Raw genomic sequence first — 17,898 nt, 5'->3', positions numbered from 1 at the left:
CTAACTGTAGTCCCATTTGTTATTACTATTGCTATTATCAAGATTGTGAACATGATTATAATTTCTTAAAACTACATTTAGCATCTATATCCAGCTGATAACTCTAAGTACCGAACATGTATGAAACAATCACCACTAACTTGCCTTTTCTTAGAACCTTCTGTCACTTATTTACTTTACTTACTTATTTTATTTATGAAATTTATGTCACCCATTTCGTATCTAAGGTCTCATTGCAGGCCCAGACAGTTCATGTCTCTGCCTGTCCACTTTGCAGGGACAGACAGTTCTTTCAATAACTTGAACATAGTTTGATGAATGGTCCTCTTCCAGGACATCCTCTGAGAGAGCTGGTTAAGGTTGCCTCTGGAATGAAGGGGGAAAAAGCAATGCATCAACTCTCTTTGCATTTAGAGGTAAGCAGTAAGCTAGAGCAATGTTTTTTCCTATTGTGTAGGAAACCTCAAGTAACCCTTTGAACTACCCTTTGGTATTTTAGATATCCACTAAGGCTTGCAAAGTAATTCTATGACAATATATTCAGAATTAAGTGTAACAAATAACTGGATAGAGGAATTTGCTTTCAAGAGGTAAAGAACTATCCTTTTATTATTTGGTTTATTTCTGTCTTTGTTTCTAATAGACTTTTCTTTCCTGACAGAAGAATTTCTCCAATTTAGAATAGAATTTAGAATAGACCTTAGGCTGACAAAGGTCTCAAATTTTCTCTTTTAAGACTTTGAAAAAAGATTTTTTTAAAAAAAAAAAACATAGGTTAAATATTCAGCAACGTTTCTAACTTGTTATTGCTCCTTGGCAAGTTTGAAGTTAAATAAAAGTGATTTAGATATAGATGTAGTCCATAACACACATAGTAACATTTTATCACAACTCCCCCCATCCTTCTCCCTCTCCCTCTTCCTCTCTTTCTCTTTCTCTTTCTCCTTTTAGATAATGAAAATGTGGTGGAAAGTGGGACAGACCATATTTCCTTCATCTTTACAATTATAAGAATATTATATAATGTTTCAGAGTAGTCTAATGTCTAATAAATGTTAATTGGTACATTATATTTCTTTATTTACTGTAGAGGGGTGTGTGGCGAAAGCTTGGAGGGGTATGATGATAATTGATTCACATATATAATTTGTTTGTGTAGGTTGTCAAACTCAGAGGCTTTGAAACAAAGAACCATTCAGCTATTAGGGAATTTGTTTTGTTAGGTTTAACACGTTCTCCTGAAATACAAAGAATTCTATTCTGGCCATTCATATTTAGTTATGTTGCAGCTCTGACAGGTAACTTCCTTCTTATATTTATCATATGCACTTCTAAGAAACTTCACACTCCAATGTATTTCCTCCTTGCCAATCTCTCCTTGGTGAATGCGTTCTCCATGACAACCACAACGCCCAAATTGCTTCACACTCTTTTCTCATACAAAAACACTATCACATTTCATGGCTGCATCATTCAGGTCTACTTTTTCATATTGTTCCTGGTGACAGAACTTCTGCTGCTGACAAGCATGGCTTTTGATCGTTTCGTTGCTATTTGCTACCCATTGCAATATACTCTGATCATGAGGAAGGAATTGTGTGCTGCAATAACTGTTGGAGCATGGGTTTCAGGACTGACAAACTCTGCAGTTCATTCTGGACTTGTCCTAAAGCTGTCCTTTTGTGAATCCAATATTATCAATCATTTCTTCTGTGATCTGCCTCCACTTTTGAAGTTATCATGCTCAGATACCAGCTTGAATGAAACAATGACTTTTGTGGCAGATGTAATTTTTGCTGTTTTCAGTTGTGGACTGATCCTAACATCATATGGATTTATTATAAGGGCCATCTTCAGAATTCGCTCTACTGAAGGAAAGAAGAAAGCATTCTCCACGTGTTCCTCCCATCTTATTGTAGTTAGCTTTTATTTTTCAGCAGTCATCTACACATATATCAGGCCCACTTCAGTCTATTCTTTAAACAAAGACAAATATATTTCTCTCCTTTATTCAGTAGTAACCCCAGTTATTAATCCAATCATATATTCACTAAGAAATAAAGAGGTAAAAGAAGCTCTCAAAGGCTTTATTGGAAGAGGTAGAATGTTTCCAAAAAGTTAATATATATATATTAACATATATATATATATATATATATATATATATATATATATATATATATATATATATTAACATATATATAAATGGGTTACTAACTAAAGAGTTAGGAAATCAAAATATGAAATTAAGTAGGTCATCAGTTGAATGAGAAAAACAGATAGAGATGAATGTGAAAAGATTATATGAACAGATAAATAATCCATATCTTTCCTCACTTGCAAATAATTTTAGATCATATAAGTGAGTTGCACTTTTGATAATTCTGTTCCCAATGACAAACGACAACACTCAAGACAGAAGCCTGACTCACATTGGGGTCAAACTATGTATATCCATCTCTGCTTAATGTTTTATTATTTATTAGTCCTACTTAGAGTTTTATGAAAATACTAATCAGATTATATCTTTTTGTCATGGCAACAGGATGCAGGATACTGCATATTGTATATTACAGAATGTATCTTTATAAGCATTAAGCTCAAATATTTATTGTGTGCAAAAACAAAACAAAACCTAATTGTCCCTTCATGCTTTGACATGCTATATTGTATTTATGTAGCATTTATTATACATCATCAGATTATAAGAGATTTTCCAGTTTATGACAAATAAAACTATTTCTTTGAATGAAATGCATTTATTAACTCACATTATGATTCACATTATGACTCACATTCAGTCATTGTATGTAAAAACTGTAGTTCAGCTGATTTTCAAAGTAAAAGAAACAGAGTTAATATAAAACCAAGGAAGGAAGGGAGAGAGAGAATCATAAATAAGTAAACTGTTTTCTTTAATGCCTGACTAAAAAGTTTTGCCTTATGTGGATTTCAACAGACAGGGAACTGGAGACAGAAGAGTTCCTGAAGAAATATATGCCATTGCTTGTACTAACTGCTGATTGATTAGGTTTCTGAAACCAGAATAATCTTCTATAGTAATTCATAATATGATAAGCCACCCTTAAAGAGGTTAACATCAACTTGCTAAAAGTTAATCATTAATTTAGTTCTTAAGAGAAGAAATTCCTCAGATCATGTACTAATGTACTGAGGAAATTCCTCAGATCATGTGCTATCAGTTGATCTATTGCTTTACAAACAGACTAGTGGTGTTGAACACTTATCGATATAGTAACACATTTCTTATATTGCTGTAGAAAAGTCATAACCATGAAGTTTCAGAGAAGAACAGCAGTATAATCACGCAATTTCATCATAAATGAATAATGGGATAATTCTACATGAGTTTATATTAGAAGAATAAAGACCCATGACTACTTTTATTGATGTTAAATGATAAAAAAAAAATACTTCCAAATTCATCTCTAATTAATTCTGAAATTGGTTTTTCACATTTCTGTTTATTACAATGCCTTATCAAAAATATTAACAAACTTTCTATGTTCTCTTCACTGGGCACATTGGGCAGTATCTACCACAGCATTTAGTACAGGCTTTGTCATGTACTATAATTCTTCATGAATTATGTTTGGCTTTCAATCTCTACATTTAAAAGACTTAAAACTCATCTCTTTAGCCAGATCTTCAATGCAAACTGTGAACCTATTTGTGCTTTAACTATATTTTTCCTTTCTCTTTCTATGTTTTAGTTTTGATTTATTATGTAACTCAGCTTAAGTGTTCATTTTAAACAAAAATATTTATTTATTTTAAATAAATAAAGAAATATTGTTTGAAGAAGTAACTTTATTTCTGCATAAAGAATCTCAGAACATTGGGCATAAAATAAGAAGATATTTTAAATTCCATAAGATTCAATATGCACCTCCTGGTATGAACTGCATCCAATTTTAATTAACTTTGCAGCAATTTTGCCATAGGTTCACCATCACGGACCTATAATGTGTTGACTATCATGTAAGCCAGGACCCTGATTTTCATATCACAATTTGAAGAACATCCATGCACTTGGGTTTATCTCACATGCTCATATTTTTGTAAAGCTCTAAAAACCTGGCTATGTTATTTAGCTGAGAACAGCTAAGGAGGGTCCTACATGTGCCAAGGGCCCTGCCATGTTTGCTATATTGTTAAATGATTTTGTATATACTTCAAATTAGACGTTTTAATGTTTTCTACTGTTTTTTAATTATTTACGTTCTTTAAATTTTTTAAAAAAGGTTAATTGTAATATATGTTTGAATTGAGAGCTGTGCAGAGGCATTTGCTGAGATGAGCAGCTATAGAAATCAAATGAATGAGTGAATGAATGAATGAATGAATGAATGAATGAATGAAGCAAATGCTCCAATTTTAATGATGACTTAGAAGAATATGCATAATGTGGTAAATAAAGATCGTGCCTACTGATCTTATCACATTAAAGGACCTCTCCTCACAAAACAAAACAACCCTCACACCACTTTCCTAAATTATTACCATAGATTTCCTTCTGTAGATGTCTAAATTGTCATGTACAGCAGAGGAAAAAATACTGAATCAATGACATGTGGAGAATGTTGCGTAAGCCTTTTCTTTTCTTGTTTCAGTGGAAGGATCCTAAAGATACTGCTCAGTATATATGAAAAGAATTAGTGGTGGGTTTCAAAATTTTTTGCTACCGGTTCTGTGGGTGTGGCTAGGTGGGCATGGCAGGGGAAGCATACTGTAAAATTTCCATTCCCACCCCACCGCAGGGGAAGGTTACTGCAAAATCCCCATTTCCTCTCAATCAGCTGGGATTCAGGAGGCAGAGAATAGATGGGGACAGGGCCAGTCAGAGGTAGTATTTACTGGTTCTCCGAACTAGTCAAAATTTCTTCCACCAGTTCTCCAGAACTGGTCAGAACCTGCTGAAACCCACCTCTGAATAGAATGTTAGTAATAAGCCACAGCTCCAGTCCCATTATATCATATCTGTGTCAGCTGCCATAAAGTTGGTGTCCCTTTATTTTAATCATCAACCAGACATATCAGCACACAACAATATGTCCTAAACACAACATACAAGAACAAATTTACAGCTGCACAACTGGTAATGGTAATGGTCTAATCTACATACCATAATAATTTATTAAAGTTTATAAAATGCCAGAGCCACTTTGGGACTTGTATCTGAGCATGTCATTAAAGTTGCACACACACACACACAGACAAAAAAAGAAGCCTAAAGCCACCATGGATTATTCCAATATTTCAGACAAGTATTCCTATTTCTATTTCCCTGTTTGTTTCCCTATGGTAATGATGTATTGCAAAGGGTGATAATAGTAACACAATAATTGTATTATTGTGTTACTATACAGCAGACACAACAGAGAGAAGCAAAGATTCTTTATCCATAGCCCTATTATGTATTTAGTATATGACATGTCATACATGGATTAATAATATATATTAACATTTTATCCAGATTAGTAGAACGTCATAAAATAAAAATGTTAAAAAGATATATGTTCAAATACCAATGTCTAGGCCATCTAACCATTGAAGTGCAGCAGCTATTGGATTGGTATACACCCTAATCTTACAGCCGTTCATAGTGTTATCTACAGTTTTATGTGGGACCTGCACTGAGAGGAGGATATTATGCCCCATTTATACAGAGAGTCCTGGCAGACACTATGTGAGGTGTGAATCCTATTCAAGATTTCCCATTTCTGATGTGGTAGTTCAAAGTCTGGCATATTTCTTTTATTTTTATTTTTTTATTTTTAAAATAAAACATAAAACACATCTTTTCAAAACGAAGCTTTGGTCTGGTCACATATTAAGGCAAATCATTTTTTTTTTAATTGAAAAAGTTTTGCAAGTACAAATTTTCCCATTCCCCCCCCTTTCCCTCCCTAACCCTCCCTAGCCCTCCCCTCCTCCCATGACTTCCCCAAGGTGAAATCCAAATCCAAATCATATTATATCATACTTTACTGCCCGTCTATTCTGCCCCCTGTGTACTATACATTTCTACATGACATTGAACTATTCTACCCCCTATATACTATACATTTCTACACAACATTCAACTAAAAGCTATCTGGTACTTCCTAGTTTGATATTTATTCTGCACATAATCTATCCATTTCTTCCACTCCCGTACATAAGTCTCTTGAGTCCGGTCCTTTAAGTATGCTGATATCTTTGCCATTTCTGCAAAACTGGCCACCTTCAAAGTCCATTCTTCAATAGTAGGCATAACATCCCTTTTCCAATATTGACCAATCAGTAACCTAGCTGCTGTCACCATATACAATATCAATTTTGTTTCACCCATTGAAAAGTCCTTAACTATACCCAATAAAAACAAATGAGGAGAAAATTGGAGTTTTTTCTTCAGAACATTTTGCATAACCCACCAAATTTTTATCCAGAAAGCCTTCACTTTCTTGCAAGTCCACCATATATGATAATATATAGCATCTAAACAATCACATCTCCAACATTTTGGTTGAACATTAGGATACATGCACGACAATTTCTTAGGATCTAGATGCCACCTATAAAACATTTTATAAAAATTTTCCCTCAAATTCTGTGACTGTGTAAATTTAACATTCTGAACCCATATTTTTTCCCACGTTTCCATCATAACTGGTTCTGCAAAGTTTTGCGCCCATTTTATCATACAATCTTTAACCAATTCATTTTCTGAATCTCTTTCTAACAAAACATTATAAACCCTCTTGATATGCATTGGGCCTTTCTCTTTTATCTGTCTTACCAATTCTTCTTCATGCAGCATTAAACCAGTTTTTTGATCTTCTCTCCATCTTAGTTGGAGTTGATTATACTGTAACCAAATTAAATTAATCCCTTCTTCCAACAGTGTATTTAATGTCTTTAGTTGCCATCTGCCCCCATCATTAAAAAGTACTTCTTTGTATAAAAACCTCCCAAGTGACTTTATATTTGTATTCGGTATAATATGACCAAGATCCAACCACAACGGTATTTTATAATACCATTTGAACCGGCGCTTCTTCCATACTCTCATCAAGGAGTTTCTAAGTATATGGCTGTTGAATACTTTATCCACTTTATTTTCATAAAATAAATATGCATGCCAACCAAGTTCAAGCTCATAACTCTCTATATTCAATATTCCAGTCTTTGTCCTTCCAAACCAATCACTTGCTTGTGTCAACGCTGCTGCTTCATACTACAGTTGTAGGTTTGGAAGTTTAAGGCCACCCCTTTCACGAACATCTTGCATAATTTTCAATTTAACTCTTGGCTTTTTCTCATTCCAAACAAACTTATTCACTCCTTTTTGCCATTCCATCAGCTGTTTATCACTTTTAAGCACCGGAATCATTTGAAACAAAAATAAAAATCTAGGTAGAACATTCATTTTAACTGCTGCTATTCTTCCAAGTAAGGACAGCTGCAGTTTTTTCCAGGTTTCCATATCCTTTTGTACCTTTCGCCACAACACCTCATAATTATTTTGAAACAGTTTTATATTTGAATCTGCAACTTGGACTCCTAGATATCTCACCTTTGGTACTATTTCAAAGCCTGCCTTCCTTTCAAGTTCCTTCTTTTGATCTTCTGTCGTATTTTTAACTATCATCTTGTTTTTTTTCTGATTCAGTCTAAATCCTGATACCATACTATATTCTTCTATAATGTCTTTCATCTGAATTATTGATTCCATCGGCCGTGTTAGGGTTACAACCAGATCGTCTGCAAATGCCCTTGTTCTGTAATCCTCTTGCCTTATAACTATTCCATTCAAAGTGCTCGAATCCCGTATTATGTTCAACAAGACTTCTAGAGTTAAGATAAACAACAATGGAGATAATGGACAACCTTGTCTTGTGCCTTTTTCTATACTGAAGTTTGTAGTTAAGCTTCCATTAATGATAATTTGTGCTGTTTACTCTTGATAAATTGCTGAAACCGCCTGCACAAACTGATCCCCAAAGTCCATCTTTCTTAGTCTTTAATAGAAAGTTCCAGTTCACTCGATCAAAGGCCTTCTCCGCATCCAAAAACACCAGCACTGCAGAGATCTGTTTATTCTTCTCAAGATATTCCAATAAATCTATAGTTTGCCTCACATTATCCTTCATGTCTCTGCCTTCTATAAATCCTGCTTGATCATGATGAATCACCTCTTGAATAACTGGCATTAATCTGTTGGCTAATACTTTTGCAAAAATTTTATAATCCGTATTCAGGAGAGATATTGGTCTAAAATTTTCCGGTTTTGTAGAACCTGCTTCCTCTTTTGGTATCAATGAGACAAAAGCTGCTTTCCATGAAGAGGGTATTTTACCCCCTTGTTGTATGCTACAAAATAAGTCTTTAAGATGTTCAATCATTTCTACTTGTAAAGTTTTATAATACACCACAGTTAAACTATCCGTTCCTGGAGCTTTAGCTGTTTTCAGTTGTTTAATAGCAACAATAATCTCCTCAGCTATTATTGGTAGACTCGTTCTTTCCTTTTGATCACTAGAAATTTTCATAACTCTCCTTTCTTCTAGATATTTATTTATAAGTTCATTCTGAATATCATTTTTGGCATATAATTTGGTATAATAATCTAAGAAGGCTTCTTTGATTAGTCTTTGTTGAAAAACTTCCTTCCCTTCATACTCAATACTGCCAATAGTCCGAGTACTCTGTTGTTTCCTCAGTGTGTAAGCCAACCACCTGCCCGGTTTATTAGCATTGCAAAATGTATTATGTTTCGCAAATTGTAAATTAGTTGCTGCTTGTTCCGCTGTGAGCATTTGAAATTTATCTTTCAAAAGTTTTATAATTCCTTGTAATTTTTCATCTGTTGGATTTTTTATAACCAACTGTTCTTTTTTCTTTATCTCTCCTTCCAATTCTAATATTTTTCTTTGTCGATTTGATTTATGTTTAGAATTCATATAGATCAGTACCCCCCGCATATATGCCTTACTCGCGTCCCAAACAATTTCAATAGGGGTACCCTTATTCAAATTCATTTCAAAAAATTCCTTCATTTGTTTTTTAAGTTCATTTACATTCTTTTCATATCTAAACAAGTTTTCATTTACTCTTCATGATCTTCTCTCATTATTTCCCATTTCTATTTCTATCCATACCAGGTTATGGTCAGTTAAAGTCCTCGGAAATATCTTTGTTTTCTTTGTTTTTAAAAGTAAATCAGCCGTAAGTAGAATAAAATCAATCCTAGAGAAGGATCTATGTCTGTCTGAGAAAAAAGTAAAGTCCAATTCTTTTGGGTTATGCACTCTCCATATATCTTTCAATTCCAAATCTTCTTTCATATCAAAAAAGATCTGTGGTAATTTAACGCATGACTTTGCCAAACTCTTTTTATCTTTTTTGAGATCTATTACTCCATTCCAATCTCCCATAAATAAAATAGATCTTTAGTCCCATTGTAATATTTTAGAGGACAATATTCTATAAAAAAATTCTTGTTGCTGATTAGAAGCATAAATTCCAATCACCAAAATTGGACCATTATGTGTATAAAGTTCAATTGCTATATATTTTCCACAGTCATCTGCTTCTATAATTTTAGCTGGCAATCTTTTATTTGTGTAAATCACTACACCATTCTTTTTCTCCGGATTTGAGGCTATGAACTATGCTCCTAATCTAGAATTTATCAAATACTTTTGATTTTGTATTCTAATATGAATTTCTTGTAGACAAATAACATCATTATTAAATTGTCTCAGATAATGAAATATTTTCCTTCTTTTCTGTGGTGAGTTCAATCCATTCACATTCCAAGATAAAAACTTAATTGTCATTTGTAGTCTCCTGAAGCGTTAAGAGCATTTGCTGAAGTTTCTGTTCCAGACTGGTAGTCTTCGGTTTAGCTCCTCCCATAGCTTCAGATTTTTGTGTTCACCATTGACTCCCTTCTTATCTTGTGGTGGCTTAGACCTCTGCTGTTGTTGTTTCTCTAGAATTTGTTTATAGGCTGCTCGAGTTATACGCTGGTCTTTAGCTTTATACGACATCAACTCGAGATCCACTGCCACTTCTCTTGTATTTTTGGGTGGTCCACCTATAGCCTCTAAAGGAAGATCCAGGAACGGTTCATCCAAAAAAAAAAAAACCCCTGTTGCTCCTTGAGTTTCCATTGCCTCCACCTCCATCTGTTTCCGCTGCTCTGCAAGCTCTTGTTCAAATTGCTTTTCTTTATCACCCTCCTCTATACCTAACACTGAGGATGTACATGGAGATGTTGCGCCAGTTTTAAAAACATTGAAGTAAAATTCTTCCACTTTATCAACAGTATTTAATCAATATCTCTCTCCTTGATACCTCAATATTATGCCAACTGGAGCATCCCATCTGAATGGAATTTGTTGTTTCTTTAATTCAGTCACCAAAAATCCGAAATCCTTTCTATCTCTTAGCATCTTAGGCGGCAACTCTTTGTAAATCCCAATCTCCCTTCCATCCACTTGAATAGTAGAAACAAAAGACTTTTTGCAAAATATCATTTCTTATTCTTCTATCTGTAAAGTAGATCACCACATCTCTAGGCAATTGCCTTTCCCTTGCCACCCAAAAATTCATTCTATAGACCTTGTCTATCTTGCACAAAATCTCCTCAGGGTTAACCTTTAGCATCACAGCCAGGGCATCAGCACAAACCCTTCTCAAATCTTCTCTGTTGTTTTCTTTTATTCCTCTCAGTCTTAAAGCAAACTCCATGAATCTAAATTGCATCATTGTCACTTCATTTTCAATCCTTTGCGTTTTATTATCAACATTAGAGATTTTATAATCAGCTTCCTTCATTTTAGATTCTACTTCTGAACTAAGTTCTTCCACTTTTTTATCAATCTGGACAACTACTTCTGACAAGCCAGTCACAACTGTCATGCTTCATCTTGTCATACTTTTCTTGAACCACCTCCTTAATTTCCTGTTGAGATTTTTCAAATTTCTGTCCAAAACTTCATTTTGATTCATCAGAGCCACAGCAATAAATTCCTTCAAATCTTTAAAACCAGTCTCCTGTGCTTGGCTCTGAGTCTGCAAACTTAATAGCTGCTCTTGTGACTTGTGGGTGGGGACCCCCCCCCCGCAGCTTTAGTGGCTGGCTTTGTCTGCTTTGAAGACATTCTACCACGCAGTCTGACTCTTTCTAAGAAGGAAGTCTTCCCTCCCTTTTCACTACAGAGTCCTCTCAAAAATTTCCCCAGCTTTAATCAAGTCTCTAAGGGAGAAGGAAGACATCAAAATCACTTTAAAAAGAACTTTTCCCTTTTCTTCCAACCAGCACTACTGCTTTAGATACTTTGTAACATATTAAAACACTCAGGCAAATCCACTTTCGCTTTCAGCTTTTTTCCTACCGCTGAAGCCGGGCACCATTTTAGCAAACTTTCACTTTTTCTCCATTTTTAAATTCAATCACAGGGCTAATACAAATACTTGCAGTTTTGAGTTTCAAGTCCAGATTCCACCCTGTTTATTTTTAATAATTCTCTTGGATATCGCTGGTTATGTTGGTCGCGTCGTCTGGCTCTGCTGTATGCAGAGTTGTCCCTGGAGTCCGGAGCCTCGGCAAGCTGGATAGGGAGCCTCACCCTGCTTCCTCCCCAGAAGCAAATGAGACAATCTGGGGGCTTCGCAGGGGGCTACACCTGGTCTCGCCAGCTCTCCTCACGTTTCCTCAGGAACACGGAGTTTTTCAAGCCGCCTCTCAGCTGTAGAGGCGGCTCTTTACGGGTGGCGGGGCTGGCGGTCTTAAATAGACCGTCTAGTGATGCCGCCGCCACCAACTGGAAGTCCACATATTAAGGCAAATCATTAACAAACCTTATTTTTCAATTAATACAACTAAACATTTTAAAACAAGTATTTCCCTCAAATCTATCTATATAACTATACCATTATCCCCCAAAACCTGTTACTTAAATCTTAAATCCTAACCAGTTATCAATTCATTTTTCTCTTTCATTTGCTTAGATGGATATTTTAACAATATAAATCATACAACTGTATTAAGCAAATTAAACATTCATTAATTATTTTGGCCATTACACAGCATCTTTAGGTTTGTTTGGCTGTTGAACAGAGCATCTCTATTTTTGTTTTTTGGCCATTACACGGCATATTAAGTTTTGTTTTGGCTGATATCCAGCATGACCATTTGTTTGGCTGTGCAGTACAGCATATTATAACTTTTTGGCTGTTAAATACAGCATGTTCATAGTTGGTTTAACAATATCTACTTAAATCTTTCTTTGTTGTTTCCATCCATCTATGCATTGCTTTTTATTTAATCATATTTTCCTTTATCCTTTTTCATCTCATTCATAACATTTTAACCTTGAGACATGGTTCTTGCTTAAACATATTTTTAAGTATATTTTTAAGTTCCTTGTAACATTTTCAATTAATCATATTTACCCTTATTCTTTACCTTAACATTTTACCATTAAAACATAGTTCTTGTATTAAACATATCTTATATGAATTAATTAGTTTCATTTAACATTCTTAATTTCTATAAAAGCCTCCCTTTAATTTATTACAATCATCTTTACTTTATTTTATTTTTAATCACATTATCTTCATTTCCTTGTCTGTAAATATAAATTTCCTTCTGTTTTCCAAGTTTTTAATTTTATTCTCCATAAGTCCAATTAAATCACTTTTCATATTTTTATTCCGGATATAATGTATCAAATATCTTTCTTTTAAGGCTGTGCTTAGTCATTCTTCTATTCCTGCGCCAACATTCAAATTATTATTTGTTCAACTGTAGGAGTTCTATTGTAGATTCCTTTTCTTTGCACCAAAGTCTGCTTGCAGTCAGAAAAGCAAAATCTTCCTCCACAGTTCAGCAATTTTTTTTTCCTGTAGAGCTCAAAATTCTCATAACAAAGGGAGGTTACAAAGTTCCTCTTTATGCCAGATAGTGTCTCTCTATAATTCACGTTTCCCATTAGTCATGCCAGACACCATTTTATTTCTTATTATATAACCATCCACTTTATTTCCTTTTTTTAGTTAAAAAAAGTATCAAATCAACTTCTTTCTTTTTTTCCCTTGGTCCAATTCAAAATTTTAAAGTGTTTAGTCCTTTTACCATATCTCTAAATTAAGTCTCTTAGTTCTGTTCCAAAATTAGTTGTTTCTCGGGTCTTTGTTCTTTAAAATTACAGTTTAAGAAATTTCCAAAGCCCCTTTGTTACTTAGCTGCTGTTTTAGGCTAGGGGTCTTCTAGTTACTAATATAACTCCAAACGTTGTTACAAGTCTGGGCTGTTGTCACTCATCCAGCTTCAAAAGGCTCCATTTTGTTTTGCTTTCCTCCAGCACTTTTCTTGCCCAGTTGTCACAGCTTCGTGGCAGCCACCATGGCTGCCGCCCCCCACTACCGACTCACAGAGGGTTCCCTCTGACCTCCGAGGAAGTTGCCTGTTCCTCTCAGTCTTCCGAGGCACCCTTCTTCTTCCCCCGTCCCTGCAGGACAGGTTCGATCCACAGACCATCGGCAGCGGTTCGGCAGCCGGGGTTTTCGCGGGACTCATCAGAGCCCGCTATTTCCCCGACTGTCTCGCCACGACATCAACTGGAAGTCATGTGGGCAAAGTCTGGCATATTTTTTGTGGGATCATTCATGTATCTTCCTATGGCTAGGCATTCAGTGAACCATTTGGCTTTCCATTGGGAATTGATGTTAAAATTGCTGAACAGATTTCATACAAGTGCCAATGGGGCTTCCTAACTTGAGTTGTTCATATTTTTTCTGTATTCTCTCACTTATGCCTCTTGTCTTCTTAAAGCTGGTGGTATGATATGGCTCAAAACAGGAAGCCAGCAAGTCAGAGTAGTTTTAATGCATTTCCTGATAATCCTCATGGTGTTGTTGAGTCTGGCATCTAATTTACTAGTATGGCAGCTGTTGAGACATACAGGGACAGAATATTCTACTGTGAAGTAGACCAACCCTAGTACTGATGTCCTGAGGGTGGCCTCTGAACTCCCCATTTAGTTCTACATAAATTCTAGAGCCCTGGGGTTTCCGGTTTGGCTTCCATCGTCGCTAGACTGCCACCCCCTTTAAAGTCGCCTTTACAGCTGGGAGGCGGCTCGAAAAACTCTGTTTCCTTAAGGAAATGTGAGGTGAGCCGGCGAGAGCAGGTAGAGCCCTCTGCGAAGTCCCCAGAGTTTTTTTTTTACTCTTGGGGAGGAAGCAGGATGTGGCTCCCTATCCAGCTCGCCGCTGCTCTGGCCTTCGGGAGAACTCTGCGCTTTGCAGAGCTAGACGATGTGACCAACCTAATCAGTGAAAACTAACAGATTGCTTGAATAAGCAGGATGAAATCTGGATTTGGGACTCTAAATCACAAGTATTTGTAACAACCCTATGATTGATTTTGAATGAAGAGAGAGTGAAAAAGGAAAAAAAAAGGTTTAAAATGGCGGCTGGCTGAGGCTTGAGAAGAAAGCTGAAAGCGAAAGTCTTTCCGTTTGAATGGCTTAATATGTTACAAAGTATTTGAAACAATAGTGCTGGCTACAAGAGAAGAGGTCCTAGAAAGGCAACCAGGGTGGAAATCTAAACCACAACAAGTTAAGAAAAGAAGAAGCAGGTTCTACAAAACTACAAAAATTTAAACTACAATTCTTTTTTAGCCAACAGATTAATGCCAGTTATTTAAGAGACAATTAAATATAATAAGCGGGATTTATAGAAGGCTGATACATGAAAATATAGCTGATGCAAATTATAGACTTATACTATTTTGAGAAGAATAACAGATCTCTGCAGTGCTGGTGTTTTTGGGATGTGGAAGATGGCCTGTGATTGAGCGGATTGGAATTTTCTATTTTGGACTCTCTGAAAAATGGATTACGTATATATTGAGCTATAAGGCAAGAGAACTATGGAATTGGGGCATGCAGATGATCTGGCTGTTACCCTAACGTGATTGTTGGAATTAATAATCTAGACAAAAGACATTACAGAAGGAATATACGTATTATGTATGGAATATAAATATAAAGTCACTCAGGTTTTTTTATATATATACAGAAATACTTATTAATGTTGGGGGCAGATGGTAATTGAAGATACTGAATATCCTGTTGGAAGTAGGACTTGATATTACCCTAACATGGTCGATGGAATTAACAATCTAGCTGAAAGACATTACAGAAGATACTATATGGAATACAAATTTAAAGTCATTTGAGGGTTTTATTTATATATGGAAATATCTTTTAGTGATACGGGCAGAAGAATAAAGATATTAAATATATTATGTATGGTAGACCTGTAGGAAAGTGGGTGAAACAAAATTGATATGGTGCAAGGTAATAGGTAACGTTACTGATTGCTTAGTTTAGGAAAAGGGATGTTATGTTTAGATATTAATATACTTAAAATATTTGAATTAAGAGATATACGTATGGGGGAAAAATTTGTATTTGAAAAACTTTTTCAATAAAAAAAAATAATTCTAGAGCCCTAATGAGCAAATAAATAAAATGTTATTTAATCCAATAAAAAACTATGGAGCAATTTAGGAAGTTGACAGATAGAGTTTTAAGATGGGTTGTAAGCTGCCCAGACTTAGCCTGAAATAAGATGAATGAATTTTACAAAAATAAATAATAAAATAAAATAATAAATAACAAAGTGAAATGAAATAAATAAAATAAAGTAAATAAATGGGAAATTATGTGAGTGGAACTATGGGAAGTCTTATAGACTGAAACCTATCCAGTGTGATAAAATGAATTCTGAAGCAAATGTAATTTGTGAAAATCAGATAACATGAGATCTACAAGTGATATGGAGCCTTATTTCATACTCCAGGGCCATTCTGAAAACAAATGCCCCAAATTAGTATCATGGTTACCCACAGAATTTGTAGCTTCAGCTCTGTAATAAATGTAATATGATTTACATGCTAACATGAATAAAATAAAAGTGCAACTAAGCATTAAGTTCTCAGTTCTTAATTTTAATATTTTCTTTTTTCCTGGTGATGATTAATAGATTATCACCTAGGTAATGCCTCTAAGGTCTCTCTCCTAGTGGTTTCATTATTTTAATTAATGAATATTTTACAGTGATGATGTACATTCATTGAGATCATCACTCATTAAATTGTTAGAAGGAAAAACCAGATACCAGCCCAAGAAAAAACAAACAGCCAAATATATGTCTCAGTCATAAGCAAGAGAATAAGGACATTTAAAAACAACAGGGATGGAGGTAACCATTTCATTTTATTCCATGTTATAACATTTCATAATCTTTATTATTTGTAGCTGTTGTAGATAATTTTTTCTATAAACATTTGAATGAATAAAAGTGTCAAATGCATACTAAAATTAATACTTAATTTGATACTTAATATATTTTTAATGCAAACCTATGTATCTCTCTAGCATTCCAATATCAACAATATTGACTTAAAGAACAAGACTGCTGTATTGGAGTTTATCCTTGTTGGGCTATCTACAACAACTGAAATGCAGACCCTTCTCTTCTGGGTATTCGTTTTCATCTATGGTATGGCCCTAATTGCCAACTTCATCCTCATTCTTACCATATACTCTTATAGAAAACTCCACACCCCCATGTATTTCCTCATTGTCAATTTGTCCTTAGTGAATGTATTCTCCATTTCAGTTACAATACCTAAACTGCTGCACAATCTTTTGACTGGAAGAAAGACCATCTCATTTTATGGATGCATTGCACAGGTCTATCTGTTTATCTGGGCTTTGGGAACAGAACTCCTCCTTCTGTCATTCATGGCTTTTGATCGCTATGCTGCTATCTGTCAGCCTTTGCAATACACTGTTATTATGAAGAAGGAAGTGTGTTTGGGCATAGCAAGTATTGTATGGATTTTTGGAATGATCAATTCTGGAATCCATGCTGGACTTACGTTAAAGCTCTCTTTTTGTAATTCCAATATTATCAATCACTTCTTCTGTGATATACCCCCTTTATTGCAACTCTCATGTTCAGATACACATCCAAATGAAACTATGGAATTTATTTCAGATGTGATATTTGGTATTTGCAGCTGTGGACTAACTTTCACATCCTATTTTTTTATATTAAAAACAATTTTCTCATTGCGTTCCACTGAAGGGAAGAAGAAAGCCTTCTCTACATGTTCTTCACATTTCATTATAGTCAGCATTTTCTTTTCTTCAGTGATCTACACATATATCAGGCCCTCCTCAGTCTACACTCTTGATCAGGACAAGCTAATTTCTCTTCTTTACTCAGTGGTAACTCCAGTTGTTAATCCAGTCATATATTCATTGAGAAACAAAGATTTTATAGAAGGACTGAAAGCACTTATAAGGCGAATTAGGTGACCTATATTTTGAAACACCAATCTGGAGAAAAAATCTAGTAGACAAAAAGCCAACATTTTCTCTTAAATAGAACATTTTTTTTCATTTGTTTGTGTGTGTGTGTGTGTGTGTGTGTGTGTGTGTGTGTTCTCTAATTATATATCATAAATGTGTATATACATTATTATTATTATTATGCATAATGGCTTTTTCTTTCTCTGTGTAGGACATCAAAATTCTAATATTTGTACAGAGAGTTCTATGAACACTGATATGTATGTATGTGATATATATGTATGTGACACACATACACACACACACATATATCACATGTGTGTGTGTGTGTGTATCTCCTAAGTTGAAAAGTTGTTGGGATCAACAGATATACCATCCAGAGCTCTTTTGAGTTGTTCTCATTCAAATTGTTCCTCTATTAGAGCATTTTCACTGGTCTCAATGGTAAATGATCTCACTCAGAACAGGATCTTTACTCAGATGCATATGT

General features: G+C 34.8%; 2 protein-coding genes across 2 annotated transcripts; both read left to right on the top strand.

Annotated features, from left to right (window-relative positions):
* Positions 1-314: 314 nt before the first annotated feature.
* On the top strand, positions 315-3,027 carry LOC117668793 (olfactory receptor 13G1-like). Its single transcript, XM_060693620.2, has 3 exons — positions 315-416; positions 1,160-2,099; positions 2,960-3,027. Exons 1-3 carry the CDS (start codon positions 315-317, stop codon positions 3,025-3,027), a joined length of 1,110 nt encoding a protein of 369 aa, XP_060549603.2.
* Positions 3,028-11,821: 8,794 nt separating this feature from the next.
* On the top strand, positions 11,822-17,414 carry LOC117668792 (olfactory receptor 13G1-like). Its single transcript, XM_087893629.1, has 2 exons — positions 11,822-11,857; positions 16,467-17,414. The coding sequence occupies exons 1-2, from the start codon at positions 11,822-11,824 to the stop codon at positions 17,412-17,414; spliced, it is 984 nt and encodes a 327-aa protein (XP_087749755.1).
* Positions 17,415-17,898: the final 484 nt, after the last annotated feature.

Source organism: Pantherophis guttatus, chromosome 4 (genome assembly GCF_059756535.1).
Source record: "Pantherophis guttatus breed Tessera chromosome 4, ASM5975653v1, whole genome shotgun sequence".
NCBI classification, from domain to species: Eukaryota; Metazoa; Chordata; class Lepidosauria; order Squamata; family Colubridae; genus Pantherophis; species Pantherophis guttatus.
Note: the sequence above shows the minus strand (reverse complement) of the source record. Positions and strands in the feature narration are given on the sequence as shown.